The following is a 24,799-nucleotide window of genomic DNA, read 5'->3' as shown; positions in this document are numbered from 1 at the left end:
TTTGCTAAATAAGAAGCATTTCTCCTTTTAAGCCTATGGATGTCAGAATTTTCTGTAGTGACATTGTTTATAGCTGCCCTGCAGATTTGTAGCCAAAATTCTGCTTTCTACAGGGAATTGAGTTTTGAGTCAGCAGCAAAAGAAGGAGAAAAATTAAAAGCAAGACATTTTGGTGTTTGCTTCTTGGAGAAAAAATAAGTTTCTTTTCAGGCTGAAGCAAAGCACTGCTGCTTTTTTTTTCCTTCTTGGACAACAGAACAAAAGGCAGAAGTTAATAAAGCAGTGTGTTAATTGACTGTATCCTCTCTTTGTTTCACAAGCCATTCCATCAGGACACTCACCTTGGATTGGAAAATCCGTGCTCAGATCCCTCCTGCTCCAGCTCAGAATTTGAATGGCATACCATAAATAAAGTCTGGGTTCCCAGCCAGGGGAAAAAGAAAATTCCAAACAGATGCTTATTAACTAAGAACTTGCATGTTGCTTTTTACAACAGAACTGTAAAATTCCTGTGATCGTTTCACTAAAGACTGTGTGACTGAACAAGGAGTGAAGGTTGCACAGGACCACCTCAATTTTAACTTTTAACTTTCATTTTAAAGGCAATTTTAACTGCTGCTGAAAGAACTGGGTTTATAACGCTGAGCCTGGTTTAAGATGTGGTGTTGGAGGCAACAAGGAAGTTGCAAAGTGCTCGATTCCAACCCTTCCAGACACTTGATAAAGTGCTGAAATAAGTAACTACTGAAACAAGTCCATTAAAAAAAAAAAAAAAAGTGGTAAATATGCCAAATCCAAAGTCCTGCTGAAATAATTGAACTCTTTTCCTCTCACCCTGCCATGTCCAGGGGTGTCCTGTGTGCTCTCTGTGCTCTTACAGGACATCCAGGGGAGCACCCTGCATTCTTCCACTCACCCTGCAGTACTTCTAACTAACAAACTTCTAACAAAGAACTTCCCTTTTTGCTTCCAAAAAACACATTAAACACATTGAGCAATGTGTACCATGGGAAGAACTGCCAGACTTCCAGGACACCTTCCATCCCCAGCAGAAACCTCCTCAGACAACCAAGCAATAATTTAATAGACAACCTAAGCAGGGAATAATTTCCCTGCATTTCTGGGGAATTCAGGCTGGAACATCTTTGGGTTCTGGTAGAACAGACAAGTCCCAAGGCCAGCATTTGAGACAGGACAATCATTTAGGAGCATGTGCACTGACCAGTTCCATATGGGATGTGCCACGGTATTCAGCCAGCTGTGCTTTGCAGAGCTCTGCTTGGGATCTGATGACAAATTCCACCCCAGCAAGGCGATTCCTCCCCCTCCACTTGCCAGACAACATTTAGAGAGATAAAGTTTCAGCCAACACCGTTTATTTGGGGAGGGGAATACCAGCAGCCCCCATATTTCATCCCAAATTGAAGGGCTCAGGAAGAAAAGCCACAATTGTGTGGCTGCCTGGGCAGGAACATCTGGGGTGGCTGAAGGATGCTGTGACGTGTTTACAAACTGCAGGCAGCTGAACTTATTTTTAAAAAATTCATTCCAAAGGCCTTTTGTTCCTGCAGGAATTTCCATCCCTCTGCTGGCTCTGCTAATGGGGTTCCCCTGCTACTGAAACACATCAAGGCGCCAGGCAGACAATTGCCCCATTTTCCAGCCTATTTAACAAGTTGAAAACATCCTTTTATTTTCTTGCTACAATAAACTGGGAGGGGGGGAAAAAAAAAGAAAAAAAAAAAAAAAAAGGGTGAAACTTTCCGGGGGTAAGAATAATTCATTGGTTTTTATTGTTTTTTTTTTTAAAAAACAAAATAAGCCAAGCAAGCAGTTGTCCTACACACTGGTACTTCCAAGAAAATCCTAAAATTAATGGGATGGCCCTGACAGCACTCACAGGAAGCCACTCTGTGAGAGCCTGAGTGATACAAACAGCTAAAGGTTTTGGAAAGACAAAAAAGCAGAAGGTCAGGAGTTCAGCCATTCAGATATTTTACTAAAAAAAAAAACCAGCTTTTTTGACGTTTAAAACAAAGAAGATATTAGTATTTTCTGATGTAAATCTCATCAATTTAAAAGCAGAATGCTCTGCACGTTGTTACTGGGAGTTTTATTATTTCAAGCTTTGTTTTGGTATTCATACAACAGCAGATGATTCAGGCTGCACCTCAAGGATTGAACCACTTACATTTTTCCATCACATTATTACTATGCTGAAACAGCACATTTCCATACTTCCATTAAAAATAAAAGAAGATTATTTATGTCAGGAATTCCACTCCAAAACAAACAGGACTCCCTCCACCATTGATCAAGCATTACTCACACGACAAACTGATAAATGCACTTTTTACACCTCTCCTGGCTGTTAAGGGATTACAAATGTAGATTTTTTGCTAACTCTGCTCCTTAGGAATTAGAGCTTTTCCTTCAGGAAACTTCAGTTTCTCTTTTGCTGGACAGCACAGATAAGCTCTGACCACAAACACAGTTGTTAATTATGAATTCATTTCCACAATTAAAGAGTTACAGAACACCACCAGTCAGATCACACCTCTAATTTTTAAGGCCAACTTTTTGTGTCTATTAAATATCTGCCTCTTCTCTCAGCCAATCTGGCAAAAACACAACCAAATCAATATTTTAATTAACCATAAAAGAAGAAACGAACATCCATGTGGTGAATCCATCTATATTCATATTAGAAATTATCCTGGAGAACTTCTCACTCTCCCCTCAACCAAAGTCCTGAAGAAGTTGCCAAGCTCTAAATGAAAATTTCTGTTGGGCTGGTTAATGAGAGATGCCCAAGAGTTGAGAAACCCTGATTAAAACCCCCCAAACTCTGAAAGCACACAGAAAAATGCACACATAATAAATCTATTTACAAAATGCAAAATAAAAATCTGAATTCAAGTGGTTGTGTGGCCCTCAACCAAGCAGGATTGCAGCAAGTTTTGTCCTACAAAACAAAAAACTTCATTGCTGGAGGAGTCCTGGAAGTCACAGGAAAGAAGATTTTTTAATAGAAGCATCATTACAACCTTTTCATTAAAAGATAAATTCTTATTTAGGCTAAACTGGGAAAAACCAAGGCAGGGATTCAGTCGGTCTTTGCAATGACTCCCAGGTAAAGGAACAGAGCCCAACACTCTCCAAAGAAGGAATTTAAGGACACAAATATATTTTAGATCTCAAAAGAACCCTGAACATATTAAACCAACTGGATTCCCTTCCACCCTTGAAGCAGAAGTTCCATGGATGAGCAGCAGCACCAAAAACCTCTCTTAATTCACAACCCGAGACCTTTTCCATTCCTTCCTTCCTTTGGTACAAGATTTGCTATTTTGAACCTACATGTGGAAATGAAACACAAAAGGCAAGTCACATGATAAGATTGTGTGCTACTGGAAATCCTTGAGTAATATTTTGCTATAGAATATTCCCTGTCCTTACACTAAAATTCCTCCCAGTTCTACTCGGAACGTGGTGAAGTTGTGAGCAGAAAATAAACAAGGATTATGTGCTGCTCCCCATTCTTCTGAAGCAGGTGAATCTCTAGAAAAAAGGGAAAAACAAACCAAACCAATGCTGGAAAAACCTCACAATCCTCCAAAAACCGAACTGCAAATGATCCTTGAGACTCCCTTTGTACCAACTGCTATCAAATTCCTCACTTTTAGTCACTAAAACACCTCCAGGACCTGGGGCATTTTCAGAGCTGATGGAACTGTTCCCACAGCAGGATGGAAGCTCTTTAAAGTTCTGCAGACACTGATTTTAAATCCTGCCCCAGGCTTGCTGCTGCCCATAATTTGCCATAAATTTACACAACAAACAGTGGCAGCGTGGGTGGAAGGTCCTGGCGATGCTGGAAATATTTCATCATTAATATCTTCAACAGGAGTAACAACACTCAAGTCTAATTCTGCTATAAATACTGCTTTGTTTTCTTATTTAAAACAATAAGCTTACAGAGTCACCATCTTCTTCAACAGGGCTAAAAAAAAATAATAAATTCTCCTCAGCTCAGCCTCGAAGCAGGATCTTTTTTGGGGGATCAGCTATCCAAAACAAATAATCATTGCATATTTACTCATGAGGGGGTGGCAGCCAGCACCAAATTCGTGCTCCTAATGAACTCCTGCTACCAGTGAGGAACAGTAAAAACTGCTTGGTGCCTCTTGTCCACACCAGGATTTTATTACAAAGCGGATTAGGGCAGGGATTTTAAAGCACAATAATTCTTCTGTACTAGAAATATCAACTGTATGGCCTGGCTTAATTATTTGAAGTGGATTAAACTAAACCACATAAAAGCAACTGTTGCCAAACAATAACAGTGTTCACAGGCAAGGAGTGTGGAATTGCAGTTCCAGGCTGCCCTGCACACATGTGACTGATGGCACATGTGCAAGGAGCATGGATTCATCAAAGACAATTCTTCTTTTTTTTTCAATGTAGTTAGTTCTCTATCAGTTTTGCAGAACATAAATCAAGACTCAACAGGTATGGATTTGGTCCAAGGCATTAAAATACAAAGTTTTACCAGGGATTTGGTGGTGCCATTAATGAATGAGCTGTTCCCAAACCTTTCATTTCCTTCTGGAAGTGTATTTTTCTCCTGCCTGCCCACAGCAGATTTCTCACTATATTGCCCTGAGAGAGTGAGAAAAGACATGGTTTTTCTCATTCTTTCCCATATTTTTAAACTGGGCTTACATATTGGAGGGAAGTGCAAATAAAGTGTTCCTATAAACCCACACAGACTGAGTACAAAGTGCTTACAATAAAATCTGCAAGCACAAGTCCTGATTAGTGTTTTCCTTCACTATTATCTCAATGTCAAGATTATGCTTTTAAAGCTCTGTTTATAACTGAAAGACCAGTTCCCAAACCCCTTAGACCAGATAAATGCGAAATGATAATCCTCCTCACTGCTTGAATACTTGCTAAACCCTCCCAGCTGATCCTGTGCTCTTCCAAAAGCAGCCAGATTGAGCCCTGAGCAGATGAGAGATCAGAACAAGCCCAGCAAGAAGAGGGCAGGGAGAGAAGAGCAACGAGTGCCAAGCGCCTCATTGGAAACTGCAAAATTGGACTTTACAAGAACCCACGTTCTGGAAGGTTTAAGGCCATGATGACAACAAAAAAACCAGCATGGATGCCCTTCATAGAGATGGTGCCTTCTTCTAAATCCTATTTCTGAAGCCCTGAAAAGATCCCAGCAAAACCCATGTGCAGATGAAATAGTTGCACATCACCTACGGCTCCTCATCAGGGGAAACAGATTTTTTTTAATGGCCTTTAAATTGACAAGTCAGAAATTAGTGACCAGCCTTAACATGTCTGGCTAACAATGACATCATTGCCTGCCTTCTTCTGATTTTTCTAAGTACAGATCCACTGTAGAATAAACTTAAATAACTGTTCACCTCCCCATGGTAAGAGTTAAAATGCCAAACTGCAGTAGCCATTCCTGCTCCATAATTAATCCTTCCCGTAGTTAAACAAACGTGGTTCATAAATTTTCATTGCTAACAAGTGCAGGGTGATTTAAACTGGGAGCTGTTGAAATCCAGTTTATAGTTCCTGAGCTAAACCAGAGATGAGAGTGAAAGCAGCAGCCAGGGTTGGCTGATCACTGAGCAGGGAATCCTGCCCAGTGTGGAAACTGGGGATCAGCTGGGGGCCACCCATCAGTGCTGGGCATCACTCAGTGGGTCTGCCCTGGGTTCCATTCCTCCCTCTTTTCATTAGCATCATTACAACCTTTTATTTCAATAATTAAATTCTTCTTATCCCAACCCACAGGTTTTACCTTTTTCTGATTCTCCTCCCCACCCCAGCAGGGCTGGGGACATGCAAGGGAGGAGCTCTGTGGCACCTGGTTGCTGGCTGAGGTTAAACTCATTTCTTTAAGAGCTGCTAAGTTGAAAAGTATTTGTTTTAAACAGCTCATGATTTGTACACACACTGAGACACTCCAGTATTACTTGGCCCTGCAGTGAGTGCCCACAGGGACAGGGGGATGATCCTCCACTTGTCAAAGCTGTAAGTTCATGAATATTGGTAATATTGCTGCACTCTGGTCATTGCTGGAACATTGGAAACACTGCAGAATTCTGTTTCAGACAAAGTGACTGTGGATAGAGAAATACAGACAGCACCACTGCTAGAACCTCACTGAAAGCTCAAGGATAACTGCTAAATTCAAGATTTAAAACTAACTTCCAAACTAACTTCTTTTTACCCAGAAGGAGTTCCAAAAGCTGCCAGAGGAACAGGGACAGCTCTGCTCATTTCTTTCCTCTCAGCAGCTCCTGCCACTGCAGCGCTTTGGGGTGTGATACAACAGCAGGGCAAGCTGGAGACAGCACAAGTTAGAAGCTGCAGAGTGGCATAAATCTAATTAAGTCTAAGTGGTAAGACTAAAGGAATGTAAATTAGAACCAGATCCACATCAGCTCCCTCACATGCGAGTTGCACTGAATCAGCCCTCCCCTGGATTCTCCAAATCAAACATTCCTGCCCTGTGGAGCTCAAAATCAAACTACAGTCTTAGGCAATAGTTAACCAAAAAGAACGCATTTAAGCTCAAGAAAATGGAGAGTGCAAATTCAAAATTCACTTTTTAAAATGTATCCAAAAGAAGCCCCCTCTCCAGGCCAAAATCATGGTTGAAATGATTTCCTCCAGGAGCTCCACTGCTGCTCATTTCACCAGTAATAGTCAATAACTGGGGCAAATCAACCAAACCATCCCTCTGCAGTGGCACCACTGAAAACTCGGTACTTATCCAGCAGCAAAGTGAACAGGCAAGAACAGCAAAACCAATGCTCATTACAAAGCAGATTCCAGCAGTAAACCAATTATTTTAATCAATATTCAAGGCAAATCATTTTCAAATATATGTACAGAAGGAAGGAACAGAAGAAGAAAAGCTGCATTCACCTTACAAGGTGATTTTATGTGCAGGAACGACTCACAAAAGCAGTTTGAAACCCAAAATACCATTTTTCTAGTCAGAAATCCAAAATACCATTTGTCTCCTGAGGCTGATACCCAAAGTGCACACGCTACTCAGAAAATACCCAAGACATTTATTGCAGAGCATGCAGGTAACAATCTGATCTGTGAAGTGGCACTGCAGCTTGGCAGAACAGAAAATATTATTCTAATGTGAGTTAACCCATCTGAAACTCTTTACCACCAATGGTAAAAGCAAAAATACTACCCAAATAATGGGCAACATCAGCCCCTGGCTGTTTAAAATCCTGTAATTCCCTTTTGCTGGCAGAGGAAGGCAAATGAAGAGCTGATTACAAATGATAACAGTCAACTTGGGAATTTTTATCAGCTGAAATCTTTTCAGATCACTGGTGCCCACCCAGTTATGTGTTCTTAAATGAGATCTAACCAAAATTATCTGGCAGTCTGAGCTCTCAACCTGGCCTTAGTTAGACAGCAGCTCCACCAGAACTTTTTGTCTGCTAACAATGCAAATGCAGCTGGGAAAAGAGAGGCACCTCCACATGAATTAAATACATTTTTTAATGAATTGGTATTTATATTATTCATATATGTAAAAATCATTTTTTAAAAAGAAATCAGTCAGTCTCTCCTGCCCACTGAGCAATTTAAATGCAAGATGTTTGAGCAATTTAAATGCAAGGTGTTGGGTTTGCACCTGAGGAAAACAAACTCTGAAGGGTTTTCTACACATCTGGGGCTCAGTAAAATCCCAAGCTCGAATCAAACCAGCCCCATGGCTGACCCCCAGTGCAAACACAAAGCATCTGGAGCCAACGAGGCAGGGAACTCACGTTTCTCATCATCAGCATGGACCAGAGATGCTGCTCTCGACAAAACATCCAAGGGAGTCTCCATTCCCCTCTGGATCCTGCAAAATTCAGAAGCAAAGTTTCAGAGAGTAAGTGTAACACTCAGGTTTACAGCAGGAGTAATGCACAACAGGAGCATGACAGCAAAAACAACCAGAAATCCAACTTTCTGCTGCTCCCTGCTCATTGCACCAGCACAGGGCTCCTTAAAAGCGGCACTGCTGGAAACAGGGCATGGCTGGCATTGCCTTTCCCACCCAAACACTGCAGAACACCAAATTCCCAAGGGCTGGAGCTGTTTCCCTGCTCACACAGGGTGTAACTCCCACCTGTGCTGGTGGGCTTTGAGCTGTACTGAGCCAGGATCAGGGATGTTCTCCCAGCCGGCCTGGGTGGCTTTAGAGCCTCCAGAAACATCACCCCCACACCCTCCCCCATGCCCAGAGTACAATCATCCCCATTTTATCATTTTATTAAGCTTTTTTTTTTTACTAATGATCACACAGTTGAGCTCTGGGGATGTGTGTGTACAACCACACACAGAACTGTATTTTTTGCAATCATAATCACACCTCAGTAGCTGCTTTTCCCTGGATTTTTGCCCCTTACAACACAATTCCCATCCATGAAAAATGAACCCCAGCAAATTAAAAATGCCTATTCCAGCTCTACACCAGAATCCCATAAAACCAGTGACTGAGTTGCAGCTTTTCAAGGTTTCACATGGATGGCTTCAAACTAAAAAACAAAAAGGATGCTTCAGTATGAAATTCCAAAAATATGAAAGGGAAAGGAAGGAAGACAATAACATGTTGTCAAGATGTTTTTACTACAAGGCCAACAACTTGTATGTGTTTTCAAATAAAAAGGCACAGGCAGAACTGCTAAAAAAAATGGAGAAAGAAAAAAAACCAGAACAACTAAATTTTGTGGAGTTTTTTCCACAAAAATCTTAGCAAAAACTTCTCTCATAAGAACTGTTTGCTGTAATTCACTTTACAGTATGATCTTAAAAAAAAAAAAGAGGTAGTGGCAACTGCAGAAATCTCAAACACATGTCCAACATGTACATTGACTTAACAACAAGCACATGTTTGGGAAGCAATTTCCTTGACTTTGCACTAAAACAATAAACCTCACTATCCTCACTCCCTCTTCCTAAATAAGTCAGACTTTAAACTAACCGAAGACTTTAAAGCGCAAGAGAAAGGATTTTAAAGAGTTTGTAAGTTGAAGGAAAATGTATTTTTAAGCTTAAAGCTTATATTTTTAAGTTTAAATAATGAAATCCAGTAAGATTTCCGTAGAGCTATGCAAGAAGAAGAGACAAATTTGAAATAACAAAGTGTATTGAGGATTAAAACATTTCTCCCTCCCTGTCAGAATCAGCTTTTGCTCAAGAATATATTTTAACTAAACTTATAAAGTCAATAAACTCTTTAATTTAAAGACAATACCTGTGGGCAAGAGGTTTTAGAAAACAAGTTCTTAGCTTATTTCACTATTTTGTCTTCATTAAATATTTATTCCTTTCACACCTGCCCACATCATCCTCCAAACCAAAGCAGAGATTTGGAAGAGGGAGGAAAAAGCCTTCAGCACCGTTCCACTCACACCCTGATGCTTCATTTCTTTCATATTTTTTGTTTTCTTGGAGTTTACTGGCCCTGTCACACAAATTCCTCTAGCAGAGTAAGAATTGAGATGGAGAAATGATTTGGATTTGCCTGATCAGGGGCTGCAGCTGCACCAGACTGAGATAACTCAGGACTCAGCACTAACCTCGTCCTACACTTCAAAGACAGCAAGGTTTGCATTTTTTGGCCAGCTCTTCAGGGAAAAAAACAACCCAACTCTTGTTAAAGAACAGTGGAAATGACAGCAAAATCAAAACAATTAATTGCATTACAAATTAATTACACTAAGAAGCAATTTTTTTTTTTTTTTTCAGCTTTCCAGTGATTTTTAAATGATGGGAGAAGCAGATGCCCAATCTCTTTCTGGAAAATGCTCCCAGTAAAAGAATTAACTGGTGACAGAAACCCACACTGGGAAAAGGAAACAGGAACCAAGTCTTCACTCGAGTCAGGAAATTATACACTTTAAAAACAACTTGACTAAAAGTGGCCTGGCTAGAGCCTTGCAGCTCTGGGTGTTATTGAAGTTCATATCATGGGAGAGCTGCTGAGGTGTTCCCCTGCCATCCAGGCCCTGTGTGCATTCAAAAACTGCAATTCCCAGGCTGAAATCCCAGATATTCTGGCACTTTTTAAACAGAGAACAAAAAGTACCTGCAAGGAGCTATACACTGCCAGGTTATTTTACAAATAGTGTTAAATATCTCTTTATCTCTAATTTAGACTAACAAATCAGTGATTTCAGTTCAGGAAAGAAATGAAGGTTGGCCAGGAGAGTGAGAGAGGAGGGATCCTCTCTTAGCTCCAAATTTAAAACCCCAATTTGATCAGAGCAAGGTCAGAAAATGTGCCTCGAGAGGCCAGCCCAGCCACCCTGGGGGAGTCATCATCCAGAAGGGAAAGAGCAAAAATAATTCCCAGGCTTCCAAGAAATAAATAAATAAAATTTTAAAATCCCAACAAACAAAGAAAAAAACCACACACACCCCCCCAAAAAAAATTCATCACCAAAAAACAAAAAAAAAAAAATCACAAAAAAAACCCTGTTAATAAGGAGACTCCTGAGCAAATCCAGCTGTTTCTCAGCGTGACACAAACCTGTCTGTGCCAACCTTGAATTCCCCTGTGTCCCCACCAAAACACAACCTCTGCAGGTGCTTGGTAAGGGAAAGTGAAACACAAGGTACAACTGTATTTCCCTGGGCTACATCTGATTTAAACTCCCTGGAAACAGTTTTCCAAGGAAATCTCACTGGTTACAAAGTCTTAACTGTTGGGTTCAAGAGACAGGAGCCAAAAGCCCTTTTAACAAGCATTCAAGATACTTTTATCTACTGTTATTTCAAATATTACTTTAATATCTTACAAAGTGCTCTTATTTATCAGTTACTGCTCCCACTCAAGGCTGCCCTGTCCTGTCCTCTCACCTACACAGCAGCAAAGGAACAGTCTGAAAAACAGTAAAGACATAAAATGTGAAAGCAGAGATGACTGAAAGACTCATCCAAACACTGATCCACCTGTGATTTTTTTTTTTTATGCAACACCTGAAACACACAATATCCCTTAATGTAAAGGAACAGCACTTGATTTTCCCTCTCCTCCACTTGATTTTCCCCCTCTCCTCCACTTGATTTTCCCCCTCTCCTCCACTTGATTTTCCCCCCTCTCCTCCACTTGATTTTCCCTCTCCTCCACTTGATTTTCCCCCTCTCCTCCACTTGATTTTCCCTGTCCTCACGTTTTTGCAAGATGCAGAAGCACGCAGGGTACGCTCAGCTTTACAAATGCCTGCTGCTGGCTGGTTTTTTGAAGGCTACAGAGAAGTGAAAGCTTTAGAAAATGAACAGGTTTGGTGTTTTCAGGGATTTATGCATCAGGAGGAGCAGGCAGGGAAAACCCTGAGGTTGCTTGTTAGGAATTCAGTGAGCACCACTCACTCAGCCCACACAGAGATGATTGTTGAATCCCACCAAAGCTCAGGCTCACGGGGGGATGCCAGGAAAGACGTGAGGTAAAGAGGAGAACTTCACATTTGAGTTTTTAAAAAGAGGGAATGGCAAAGGGAGAGAAAGGAAAGAGAAACAAAGATGATGTTTGGGCAGGGATCTCACAGAGTTAGGATGGGTCTAGCACAGACCTGAAGTCAGGTGCCAAAAACAAGGACAAAACTGGGTGATGAGAACAACAGACACCAGTGCAGGCAAGACAAAAGGAGAATTTTGACACGATTGGGAAATGAAATCCCGAAGAGAAGTCCCAGGCAGGACAATGCCTGCATTCCAGTGGGACTGACAGAACAGCAGCACAGCCTCTGCAAACACCTGAGGAACACCAAAACCATCCTCCAGCATCTACACCCTGCCAGGAGAGAAAGGCTGAGCCTTTCCACGAGGGACAGAAAAGCCTGGAACTTGAATTCCCATCTGGATAAATCATACATAGAAGGTTGGAGGGAGAAGAGCAGGATTAATAAACAAAGCCCATTAATGATAACCATAAAAAAGCAATTCCTGAATAACAAAACTCTTGAGAAACCATCAAGACCAAAGTGTAGATAAACACAAGTAGAGGGAAAACAAGATTAATTGAAAAGAGCGGTCAAACAGGTCAAAAGCAGCTCCCACCCAGGGAGAGACAGGCCCAAAACTGCCCAAATTCATACCCAGAAATGAATACAAAAAGAATCCAAAAAGAAACAGACTCTGCTGATTTCAATGGAAGAAAGTGAAACTCAAGAGGAAATTCAAACACAATTGATCAGCGCAATCAGTAAATCCACAAAGGGAAGGAAGAGAAAGCAGAAGTTTGATGCAAAATAGATAAATACAGTTTATTCTTTATGACAGGAGAGAGTACAGCACGTTTGCCCCATGAATGAGAAAAATTATAAGCATGTTGTAATTAATAACTTTCCCAGATAGGCACAACACATTTTGAATTTCTTCAGCTGTGCTTGGACCACAGCTTCTGCTTGTGGACAGAAAAATCCTGTACTCAAAATACCCATGTGAAACATTACAATGAGAAATGTTAAAAGGTGAAATGTCTAAGTGCTCACACTTTAGATCAAGATTACCAAATAACACTGATTAACCCCTGCATTTACAACTCAAAACCTTGAGACTAAGTCCAGGGTATTTAGCTGAATACCACTTATTTTAAAAAAAAAAAAACGTATTTATCCCCTGCTTTGGCGGTTTTTTAAACCATGCTTGTTATGCACGTGGAAAATGTGTTTGAACAGGCAAATCTTCAAACAGAAACAACGATTTAACTCATCACACAGAAAATTATAAGCTTAAAGCAGAGCTTTGGTATTTTACCTTGTGCTTTTTGCTGTCTTGTTGCACAAATCCCCCTTAACAAAGCAGTATTTTAAGAAGCAAGCTATTAGTAATTTTTGAAAGCTAACAAAGCTAAGAAATTTAAGGTGGGAAAGTCCAAGCTGACCTTGTCTTGTAGCTACAAGATCCCGCAGAGCATCCTCTGTGTTACACAATCTGCTGCAAACACCTTATGAAACATTTAACCACAGGAGAGAGAGAGAGCTGAACCAAAGCTCCCTTTTCCAACAGAAAACTTCCAGGTGTGTCTGGAAACAAACCAATTAACCCCAGCAATATGGAGCTTCTGAGAAGGTTATCAAAGCTGCTCCTATGGAAATAAGAAACTGATGGTTTGTGATGTGAATGCCCTTAATTAACCTGCCCCAAAGGGCCCTACAAATGTTTTCTGTCCTATTTGAGTCAGATCTCAGCAGCACTGTGGGTGCTCATCACTTCAGCTCTGGCCCAGTTCCTGCTCCAGGGTGGCTGTAAAAGCTGAGCCCATCCCACAGAGGGGTTCCTGAGCAGAGAAGGAAAAGCATCCTGCACCAAAACATCCATCCCTGCTCCCCTCTGTGTGCTGGGGATGCAGCAGCCACTGCTCCAGCCCAATTCATTATTAGGAATATGCAGATGTACAACAGGCAGGCCCAAATTCTACCAAGAGTTAAGGGCTCACATCTACCTCTTGTGAATCAAAGAAGTTCTTGTAACTGAACCCAAAAAAGCCTCATAGCCTGATCCCAAATAACCAGATTATAACTGTGGATCAATGAGAAGAGATGTAGGGAATTTAGGCAAAACATGAGAAATCTCACAGGTTCACATAGGAAAATACAAATAAAGGGCCTTCAAGTCTGGAGAAGAGCCCTAAAAAAGTTTATTATTAAGGCAGGAGATGGATATTGCTGCCCAGTTTTAGAGTTTTGGATCTAAGGGTTCTCAGTATCACTGCCTGCAAAGAGTTTCACTCACCCAGGTTTCCTAAAGCGCAGTTTGTTTCTCCACGAGGAATACTCTTAAACACAACTCTCTGTTCGAAAGACAGAGAAAAACTAATCAGAGAAACTGCCTTGCAGGAGAAACCCTGGAACTCTCCAACAGCCAAGTCCTCTTTGGTGCAATTTTTTAAAGGGCCTTTATTTCTTTTTCCTGGTAATCCTGAAGCACCAAGGGAGCAAAAAGGAAGCGAGCCGGCTTTGTGGATTCTCCAGTGCCAGTGGGAACGGGTGTTAAATTCCCATGGATCAGAATGGGAAATCAGAAGATTCCCTTGCTCAGACAAGGGCTGCACGGGCATCGTGGGCAGCTTTAACTCGGGGAGTTCATTAGTTCTGATCGCGCCTGGGGAGCAGCGTGACACCACGCTGCTGAAGGCTAGGTAAAATAATCTCTGCCAATGGAATAGAAAAGCTGCAGCACCGAGAGCCTTCACAGCGCCCTTGGGACCCGTTCTGGGAGGTTTCACCCCTGCTACCGATCCGGAGCCGGGGATTTTCCCTGCGGGACGAGCGCGATGGGCGGGAGCCAAGCTGCGAGTTCCCGACAGTCCCGGAGCTGCGGGTACCCCTGGCACCTTCCTGCCGGGGCATTCCCGAGCGGAGCCGGGCCGGGCCGGGCCGGGCCAGCGCCTCCCCGTCCGGAGCCGGGGCCGGCGGCTCCCTGCCCTGGATGCCGACGCGGCCGGGAGGGCTCGGGAGGTTCCCCGGGGAAAGCCCCGCCGGGAGGAGAGGACGGCCCGGGGCAGCCCCGTCCCAGCCCCGTCCCGCCCGCGCCGCTCCCTCCGCCCCCGCGGCCACCTGTGCGCGCTGTCCCCGCGCTGTCCCCGCGCTGTCCCCGCGCTGTCCCCGCGCTGTCCCCGCGCTCTCACCGGCGCTCCGGGCGGTGCCGGTGGCGGCAGCGTGGCCGCGGCGCCCCGCGGGCCGGGCCGGGCCGGGCCGGGCCGGGCCGGGCGGGGCGGGCGGAGGCAGCAGCGGCGGTGCGGGCCCGGAGCAGGAGCGGCTCCCCCGGCTCCCCCGGCGCCGCTGGCTGCGCGGGCCCGCCGAGGAATCCCAGGAATGATGGAATTCTGCGGCGGGCAGGTGGGGAGCGCCGCCCGCCCCCATTGGCCGGCCGCCCGTGACGTCAGCGCAATTAGGGTAATGAGGCGCTGACGTCACATCCTCGCAGGTAGGGCGCGCGCGGGCCCGGCCCCGCCCCCGCGGGAGGAGGGACACGGGCCCGGAGAGTCGCGGGTTCGAGTCCCGGGATCGACACCCGGGGGGGACAGGAGAGCACGGGCGAGGACAGCGCTGCTTCTCTGCCACCCTGCCCTAACCCCTCTTCCTCCCCTCGCAGGAAAAACTCCAGGGAAACAACAAAAAAACCCCAGCTCTCTCAAAAACAAAGCACTTCTGTGGCAGCATCTGGCAAAGCGGCTCGGTGTCCCCCAGCCCGGGGGACGCGTTCCAGAGCCCGCTGTCACTGCCCCAGCCCGGCTGCAGGGTGCGGGTCACTGCCACGTCCTCCAGGGCAATGGGTGAGGCTCTTTGCTGCTCTGTGCTCGGCCGGCAGCGAGGTTTTACAGAATCCCCGTGGGACTCACTGGAGCGAGAGCAAAGCTCGTGGCCACCGAGCTGCTCCTCCCCTCAGGGCAGACAGGAGCTGCTGGGCCCCGCTGCACAAAATGGAATATTGTCATTTCCAGCGGGCAGAGCGTCCCTGAGCCCCGCGCTGCTGGAAAGGGATCACCCCTGCCCTCAGCATCCCGCCTCGGCCATTCCCTCGGCAATCCAGGAGCAAGTCTTGCTAAAACTCGGCCTGCTTGTGTTATCAAGCGTTATCAGTTTGCCCGCAGTGTTATCACACGCAGCTGTCGGGCAGTTTGTGCATCTGGAGGAGCCGCTGCCCCGGAGCCGAGGCGAGGGTTCTCCAAGGCACTCGGAAGAAGCTGGGAATGCTGTTCCCAGGCTCGCAGAAATGAATTCCAGAGCGGGAGAGGATATGGGAGAGGTTCTCTGATCCTCTGCTGTCCTCACTGAACACCGGCCGTCACCAAAGGGGTCCCCACATTTTATCCCCGCAAGGAGCCGAGGTGGCCCCGGGCGGCTCTCGGAGTGCATTGCAAAGGGAAGGAAAAGCACAATAAATCAACCCGAGCCCCAGGAAGAGCCTTAGGGCTTCGTGGTGGAACCCCAAAAAAAAGCACAGGGCAGCAGAAACAGAGAGCGTCCCCGTGGAATTCTGCTCAGGGCATTTCTCCTGGCACAAGGACAGAAAAGGCACCAGCACTGCGATTGCTGGAGGAAAAGAAGCACCAAGGCACAGCAGGGTTTATTTGGGGTGCTGAAAGTGGGATTTCTGCCCGAAATGGTGGAGGGAGCACGGCCCCCGCACGCAGCCAGAGGTGCAGCCAGAGGTGCAGCCAGAGGTGCAGCCAGAGGTGCAGCCAGATGTGCAGCCAGAGGTGCAGCCAGATGTGCAGCCAGAGGTGCAGCCAGAGGTGCAGCCAGAGGTGCAGCCAGAGGTGCAGCCAGATGTGCAGCCAGAGGTGTGGGAGGTGCGGGCAGGGAGCGGCCGGGGATGAACCCACACACCCTGCACTTGGATTCCTTGAAAGATCCAGAGCCCAGGAAGGCTCTGTGCTGTCCAGTTCCCATTTAAAAGCCCATCAAAATCATGCTGACGCTGAAGTATTTTCATATCCTTGCAAGGACAGGTCATGAGATCCCTGGGCCACCAAAAGCTAGCCAAAAGCACATTCCAAACCTAAATTAAATCCAGATTTAGACTCCACACGCTCAGGGTATCTAATAGGAACACTTCAGTTGATAAAAAAAAAAAAAAAAAAATGAACTTCATGTAGTGTCAGAACAACTATGAACATAATTTTATACATGTTGCAAAACCTTCATCTGTGACACCTGTAACAATATAATTTAAAAATTGATATTGTATTAATAGACTACTGGAGATTATTTTCATTACCAGCAAGCAAGAAGAGAAGTTTGATGATCTAATATTTGGGAAAACAGTAGTCAAAACAGTAATGTAAAACTTGTTTGAAAAAACAAGATGCTGGACAAGAAAAATACCATGAAAAATGGAAAACAAAACCACAGGCGCTGAGAAAAGATCGGAACTAGACTTTGGTACATATCACAAGAATTAATTGCTGCAGACTAATTACAAGACATTTTAATATGTATCTCTGAGAAGAAAAGTCTGCCACTCCTTTTTCTAAGTGCTGGAGGGAAGAGGTGGGAAGGGTTTCTTTGTTTAACCAGACAGAGCTCCTGGGATGAGGAGGAGCTTGAGAAAGGAGAGGTCAAAACAGCTTTCGATCCTTTGGAGCTGCTATTTCAGCTCCCAGCAGAAGTTTTAGAACAGGATATTTATTAAACATTTAAGGAGCCTGAGGAGCATCAGCTGGCTGGGAACAGTGACCCCGTGCATTCCCTACAGATTTCCACTGCAGTGAGGTGTCAACATCTGTAAAAAACCCCAAAAAATGAAGTGCAAGTTGTCAAACGTTGGGAATCTTGGAAAACAGATCTTAAGGCAGCACAAGAAGATCTTGGTGGAGCTGCTGAACTCAACCCAGGCTGCTCACCAGGCAAATGCACAGATTAGGAAAGCAAAACCAATCCTGGGTGATGAGCTGTATTTTGTCTTTCTGTTGTGTTAAAATTTGATTTTCATTTAGCAGGAACTTTCCAACCCAATGCTATCAAAGGCTCTTTGCTGACTCAGATACCAGCAAAAATTTATTTTGCTGAAACCCAAAAACTCACCAAGATGGCTGAGGGTTTGTAGCTGAACTAAAATAAAAATTGTGCTGCAGCACCCAGGGAAGGCACCCAAGGTATGATGCAAATCCTGGGATGCCACTCCTGCTCCAAGTGTACATTAATCACTAAAAGTTAATCCCATTCTTCACAAAGCATGGCCAATGCAACAGAGGGTTTAACCCCTGCGTGAGGGAGCTGGGATTGTGGCTGGCTGTGCATCTCAGCTGCCTCAGGACCACGTTTTAAAACTCTTTTGGTTTTTTTTTATTTTTCAGTAGAGAGGCAGGAAAGATCCTGAAACCAGAGGGCAAAACCCCCATATTCTAGCAAATTGCAGTCTGCAGGGAGATGTAGGCCTAGTCCTACAGACCCTCCTCAATCATTAATCCTGTAATTATTACTGAAATTGTCTGACATCCGTGCCATGGCCAACCAAGAAAATGAAGCATTTCCAGTATCATAAGAGTTGGTTAAAAATGCCCTGGACAAGTTCCTCCCTGCACATGGCCCCAGCAGTGACAAACCTCACTTTTGGGACAGACTGCAGTGTTCCCCACCACGGGACACAAAGGTCTGAACAATTTCTGAGTGATTTCAGGCATTTCTGAGAGCAGCAGCAGGGGGCAAGTGTTGTGTGCCTTCAATCAACAGTGCAAGCACAGAGCTGCAAAAAGCTCTGTTCTCCTCAGGTGCCCATCTAAGGAAGGAATTTGCCAGCTGCCATCACTGCATGTAAAAAAATGGCATTTATGGGAAGTTCTTCCAGTTTCTTACTGCCATCCTGTTTTGCTTTGCAAACAGCAACCATACAGATGCTTCTTTTCCATCAGCCAGGAATGCCTGAAGTTCCCTGGAGTCTGCAGGGGAGCTCAGGGTGTACCAAACCCTGCACAAAGACGATGCAGTTGGTGCCAAAAACAAACATTTTCTCCCAGCTATCCCAAACCTCCATTATTTATCCCAGGTTTAGTGAGGCATGGCAGTGCTTTGCCATCTCTGCCAGTCATGCTTCCATCTAGCCACGCCTTCTTTAATGAAACAGGTTGATTTTACACTAAGTGACAGCAGCTTTTAAAATCAGTCTTAAAGCACTTTTTATCACACACAAATTACGTGGCCTCATCAGAAGCAAACATCTTTTCAGCAATATTAACACTCCTGAAGTCTGAATCTAAAATATCATCCCTGCAAATATCCACATTCAGCTGCACTGCAGCTCAGAGCTGCCTTAGATAAAAACACACCCAAAATTCAAAATACGTTAAGATTTAATTTTTTTTTTTGAAGATAGTTTATTATTCATTACACCACAATGTGTTAAGTTGCAGTAATTCCAGCCAGACAAGTTGATCCAAACTGTAAATTGATGGAGATGGTTATTTATTACCTGCTTCAAGACAAAGCTTGCCCTCTTCATAATTGTCTGCCCCATCATCTGAGGGAAGATGAAAAGAGACAGAATAATTTCAGTTGGAGCAGGGTCAGAACAGCAGCATCATCTTCAGGCAAACAATGAGATACTTTCAGACTCAAACAGAACCATGAACACCATTAACTCTACTCTTTCAGAACATTTAACCACAGGTACTTTTTGCTTGCTTTGTTCCTGAAAAGATTTCACCCCATGGAGGTTCCCATAAGATGAAGACAGTCAAGGTGGCTGAAAAAAATTAAATACAAAAGGAGTGGCAGATTAACAAATTAAAAGCAACCCCTGGCCACAACCCACTGGTTTTAATTTGTTAAAGTTTTGTTAAACATTGCTAAAAAAGACCACAAATGGTTCACAGCAGAACTCCAAATGGCAAATTTAGTGTAAAGCAAAGGTCAGTACAGTCAGTGATCCCCAGCTGAAGGTAAATACTCAGAGTAACCTCTTCATTGTGCACTTTTTTCTTATGCAGTAAATATCCACATCACAGATTCACCTCCCTATTTGATTTGTGTCCTGTCTCTCACACAGGACCAGATGAACTTCAGTCCACGTGGGATCATTAAGATCACAAACAGATTGCAGCTCAAGGTGAGATGCAAAATTATTTTCCGAGTTCCCACATTAATTCATGGTAAGCTACACAATTTACATGCATTTACATGCATACATTTGTAGGCTGTAAGAAAAGGTTCTTCAGTCACCAGAATTTCTTCTAAACCAAAGCCACCAGCAGCAGGTCACTGGACAGATGGAACTGAGCACCAAATGATGTCTAAAGCCCTCTGGAATGTCCCTCCATCAGCTCAAGGATGCACATGGAATCACTCTGGAAGAACCAAGCTCAGCCACATCTGCTGGGTGCAAAAACCCACCCTGACTTTCACACCGCTCCTCTGGGACAGTGGAACAGCCTGATCCTGCTAGTTACTGAGGACTTGGGATTCCTGTGACTAAGGTCAGCTATCTCCTCAGGACAAGTGGACTCTCCTCAGCTTCCCATGTGTGCCCTTTCCAGGTATTTTTCCCCAAATGGCTCACAGGGCAGGAGGGGTTGGGCTCTGCTCCCAAGGAACAGGGACAGGACAAGAGGAACAGGCCTCAGGCTGGGCCAGCTTGGACACCAGCAGGAATTTATCCATGGAAAAGGTGGCCAGGCCTTGGCAGGGGCTGCCTAGGGAAGTCTGGAGTGCCCATCCCTGGGTGTCCAAGGAATTCCTGGATGTGGCACTCAGAGCTCTGGGCTGGGGACAGGGTGGGGATAGGGCACAGCCTGGACTCAGTGGTCTGGGAGGGCTTTTCCAACCTGAATTATCCTATGATTCCCTAATACAAATAACAGAGCAATTTTCAATTCTACACTGGAAAGGGAATCCTGCTAAATTAATCACAGATAAACTAGACAAACAACAGAGGAGACATTCTTTAAACAACAAAAACATAAAGCAAAACAAACCAAGCCTTTACTTTAAAAGCAGCCGTGCGAGCACAACCCTTAAACATAATCCACTTCAAAATGCTGTAAGAATTGAAAGTGCAGTGATGGATTCCATCATCTCCTGTTGTCTGCAGGGAACTCACCTTCAATCTGCCAAGTGCTGCTGACTCAGTCTCCTCCTTGGCAAGAACCTAATGCAGGGCTGCAGGGACAGAGTTACCAGGGGTGTGTGGGATGAGCTCCAGCTCACCCAACCCCAGACTGGGGAGGCAACGAGGGGAAAGAAACAGAGAAAAAAGAAAAAAAAGGTCTAGAATTTCTTGTGTGAAGAATTTGGTTTTGAAAAGCTTTGCCCCAGGCTGTAAAGGCAAAGCACTGTGACAGCATCGTGAGGCAGACATTGGGAGCTGCTCTGTGTCCGCCCTTCTTGAAGCATCCTAGGAAGGGAAAAACTTCTTGGCTCTCACTCTTGCACAGAGAGTGAGCCAGACACTTCACCACTGCTGAGAGCAAGACAGCTTGAGGATGGTAATATTAAAAGAAAAAACCAAAACCACAAACAAAACCAAAAAAAATAAAAAAAACCACACTGAATGCTCCCCTCTCATGCTCCATGATGAATTTTAAAATAGGAGGTTTGGAGAAGCTTTGGCAGGAGGCAGAGATTAAGCAAATAATCACTGTGTGGGAACATGAGCTTTCACATTTACCAAGTGCACCATGGAGCTAAGGAGATCCCATGTAGAGAAGTAATACGAATTTATTCAATAATGAGATGTTTTACTATTTACTTGGCTTATTTAATTGAAATGGGGAGGTATCTTAAATATCAGGTTCAAGGGTTTCAAAGGTTTCAGTACAACAAAGGGAAGTGAAGGAACACAAGAGTGTTGGGTTTTGGTCAGTTTTTGCTGCTCCTCGTGGCTGCAAACTCCTGAACATCAAATTTAGTTAAATTTAAAATGAGGAAGAACCCTCTCTACCCACTACAATTGCACAGATTTTCAGTCTGTCTTTGCAGCTGCAAGACCTTCCATTTCTCAGAAAAAATCGCGTGTAACCATCCAAACAGTCCTCACCACTGCTGGAAAGGATTTGGCAGAATGCTGGATTATGAAGGCAAAAATTACATGGAAGTTCTTAGACTAAAGATGTAAATAAAATATTTGGAGTTCACATGAATAATTTTAGAATGGATAGTCTGAAGCTTCCTGTTCATGCAGTAAAACTGAATCCATTTCTAAACATTTCTGATTGAAGCAGGCTGAGTAAGAGTTTAAAACATGCAGGAGTAAAGTGATTACTGCCTCTCCCTAAGGCAGTTATTAAGTTCAGGATCAGTTAGCAACTGTGGTGGAGATTTCTATCTAGATAAACAGGTAATAAGGTCACTGCAAAACTTTGTGAAACCACAGTATCAAACGTGACAGAGCAGCTGTTGTCTCAAACAAAAAGCAGAGCAGAAAAGAGTTATGTGGAGGTAATGTCTCTTTTTCCTGCAATATACAAAATACAAAGAAAATTCATTTTCTACACAGATTGTATGGCCAGCAGAGTGACTTTGAAAATGAAGAATACTTTGTCCTCTCTCAACACCTTACCCAAGAAAAATCATCAGACACACACTGACCTGATATTCTGACCTTCAAAGCATATTTCAACTTCAATTCTATTTTTAAATTAATTGCTGGGAAAAGGCATGAGTCACAGCCCTGCTCAGATCCCCCTGCACTGGCCACTCACCAAGGGCTGTGTTTATTCTGAACTTTCCCAGGTCAGGGCAGGCTCTTGTTTTACCACCTCAGTGTGCAGAACAAGCTCCAGCTCCCTCAGCCACCCAGGAATCCTGGCCTTTGTGTCCATCTCGTTCTTCCCAGTTTTGGCACAGATGTTTGCTGCAAACATCAGGAAGCTCTGGGATGCTGCAAAATGTTTCTGCCAGAAAGGGATCCCAGCTCAGCTCTCTGCTGCCTATGGGCACCTTCCTTGTGCTCAGGCTGCAGCGCTGGCTCCCATCTGCTGACAAAACTAAAGAGAAGGCTCAGGGAAGCCCAGGTGAGAAACACAGGCTCTCCACTTCCAGATACAGATGGAATTTGGAAGGTCCCACAGTCAGGCACCTGGAGACACTCCCTGCTCCAACACTTGGAAAAAGGGGAAATGTGCAAGCAATGAAGAACACGCCATCCGTGTGCTGATGGAGGTCAGCAGCCTGTGTGGTTCAGCTTTGTGCCCTCTCCAAACCGAATTTAGGAGCAGCCAAATGATTGTGTATGCAGTCAAATTTTTTATTATTTTTTTTTTTTTATTTCCCCTTCTTCCTGTGTCATCCAGCTCATTCCCTCTGGAGCAGGAGGCTGTTCCACACTCCCCTGGCATTGTGGATGTCAGAGGCAGTGAGGCCCACGCTGCTGACTCACCTACATAAACCCTCAGGAGTTTGATTGGGTCCAGGCTCTTCATTACAAAGAAGCCTTTTAAGACATCAGAAATAAATCATCTGCCTGGTTGCCTTTAATGAAAGCTCTGTTACACAGGAAAAAGGGGGAGGAAGCATGAAACAATATCCATGGTGGAACAAGCCAAGGCAGAAAGGAGGGATGTCTGAAGAACAGAATGAAAGACTCGAGAATTAAGTCAAGAAGAGAAACAATAAAGTATGGAAATGGAGCAGGAAGGTATAAACAGGAAAGTTACAAATGGAAAGAAAGGCTGAAGTGACTTTGTTTTGGTGAAAGGACAACCACACCTCATTAGGACAAAGAGGCAGTAACATATTCCCATGTCCCCACTTCCCGTGCAACAATCCCCGGTTATTTTAGTGGATTACAGCTGTATGAGCAGAAGAAATAATTTCCACACAACTGGTGGGGAACTTCAAAAGCAGCTAACAAGGCTGAAATCAATCTTTCTTCTCTTAAAAGTTTTACATAGCAAAGCTCTGCAACAATTGCCCCAAGTATTCTCTTAACAATGGTGAGGAGTTCAGAGCGAGCTGCTCAGGGCTATGATTCATTCGTGGCTCTCTGCCAGAAAAATAAATACATTCAAGACCAGTGGCCCCAAGGGGAAAGGTAGGCCACTCTTTAAAAAGCACAAGATGAATGATTTACAGAGCAGAATCCAGTTTTCAGCCTATATGGACAAGGAGGAAGGACTTTGTTACGTCTCCCAAAGATTTAGTGCACAGACTCGGATACTGGCAGCGCATCAACTGCACGGAACTGGATGGAGGGAACTGGGAACTATCGAGCTGGGATTTGCAAAACTCCCTCCAAAGAGCACGAAATGACCTCTCATATTGCTGTGCACAGTTCATAAAGCCAGATCAAGCCTTGCAGTGGGTATCCAGCAACTCTGAGGCTACGGGAGGTGCAGTAAAGTCCCACCTGTGCAGGCACAGAGGGATCACCTGGCAGAGGGACAGTGACAAACAGCTCAGTGCTGGGCAGGGCCTGACGCCACACAGCATCTGCTGCACACCACAACAGTTAACTGGCTGCTAAACAGCAAGCAGGACTGCACCATTTTCCTTTTTCCCCACAAGAACATTATCTCTGGGATGAATGCTCAGCCAGCAAGGTGCAGGATGGAGACTGGGGTTCCACTGCGGGAGTGAGGCCAGCTCATCTCACACCACACTGATTTGTCACTGCCCTCTAATGTTCTGAACCTCCATCTCAGTAACCAGCACCTTCAGAAGCACCAAAACCCACTTTTAAGTGTGTCTTTAATATCCAGAACATTCTCTTTAACTGTGTTTTTAAGGGCTTCTAAAAGAAAGCTGCTTGGAAATGCTAGCAGCTGCATTTCATCATTAAAAAAAAATCCAGATTTACCTGGAAGTGGCTTAAATCCCCTAGTTCCACATTTTGTATTATAAACTTTGCAAACTGGGGACTTTGGCCTCTTACTAATAGGGCCAGAGAATGTCAGGGTCACACAAACACTCTTTGCCCCTATATAAAGGTTGTAGCATCAGCAAAGGGACATTTGAGGGGATTTGTTTTACACATTCTATCACCAATGGATAATACAAAGTATTAGGAACCTGCCTCTGACCTTAGAAAGTTTCCCACTGATTTATTTCCTATTTCACAGTAATTATTTCCTGGATTAAAATTTCCAAGTCAAATATTTCAAGATAAGCAATATTTAAAAGTTTCCCTGTGATTAAAGCAAGCCTGTATGAGTCCTATTACATACAACAATGTATTTTCTATTGTCTTTCTTAAATTTATCCTCTGAACTTCTCCCTGGAAACAATTAGCAGACAACTTCACTGTAATAAGTTATTTTTTAAAGTGAGATCACTAATCAAATGCAGCTTGAGAGATGGCCCTGATG

The 24,799-nt window shown here is 44.2% G+C and overlaps 1 protein-coding gene and 1 long non-coding RNA gene across 7 annotated transcripts in view; one reads left to right on the top strand and one right to left on the bottom strand.

Moving 5' to 3' along the window:
- The window catches only part of VGLL4 (vestigial like family member 4), a 73,906-nt gene extending 59,151 nt beyond the window's left edge, over positions 1 to 14,755 (bottom strand). Inside the window, exons 1-2 of one of the 6 annotated variants that reach the window (XM_086846893.1) lie at positions 14,684 to 14,755; positions 7,830 to 7,906 (exon numbers count right to left, since the gene is read on the bottom strand). In XM_086846893.1, coding sequence (XP_086703019.1) covers positions 7,830 to 7,893 — 64 coding nt within the window. In that variant the 5' untranslated portion in view covers positions 7,894 to 7,906; positions 14,684 to 14,755. Of the gene's footprint in view, positions 1 to 7,829; positions 7,907 to 10,850; positions 10,935 to 12,937; positions 13,082 to 13,788; positions 13,871 to 14,612 lie in introns of those variants that run through there. The other 5 variants (XM_086846896.1, XM_086846899.1, XM_086846895.1 and 2 more) reach the window with 5 other exon arrangements.
- Positions 14,756 to 14,778: 23 nt separating this feature from the next.
- Positions 14,779 to 24,660, top strand: LOC147651049 (uncharacterized). Its single transcript, XR_015275163.1, has 4 exons — positions 14,779 to 14,982; positions 19,546 to 19,605; positions 19,693 to 20,032; positions 21,991 to 24,660. It is a non-coding gene; the product is annotated as an uncharacterized LOC147651049 (long non-coding RNA).
- The last annotated feature ends 139 nt before the right edge of the window (positions 24,661 to 24,799 follow it).

The sequence above is a fragment of the Cyanistes caeruleus genome, chromosome 11 (assembly GCF_971803275.1).
Source record: "Cyanistes caeruleus chromosome 11, bCyaCae1.hap1.1, whole genome shotgun sequence".
Taxonomy (NCBI): Eukaryota; Metazoa; Chordata; class Aves; order Passeriformes; family Paridae; genus Cyanistes; species Cyanistes caeruleus.
This window is presented reverse-complemented; position numbering and strand designations above follow the sequence as displayed.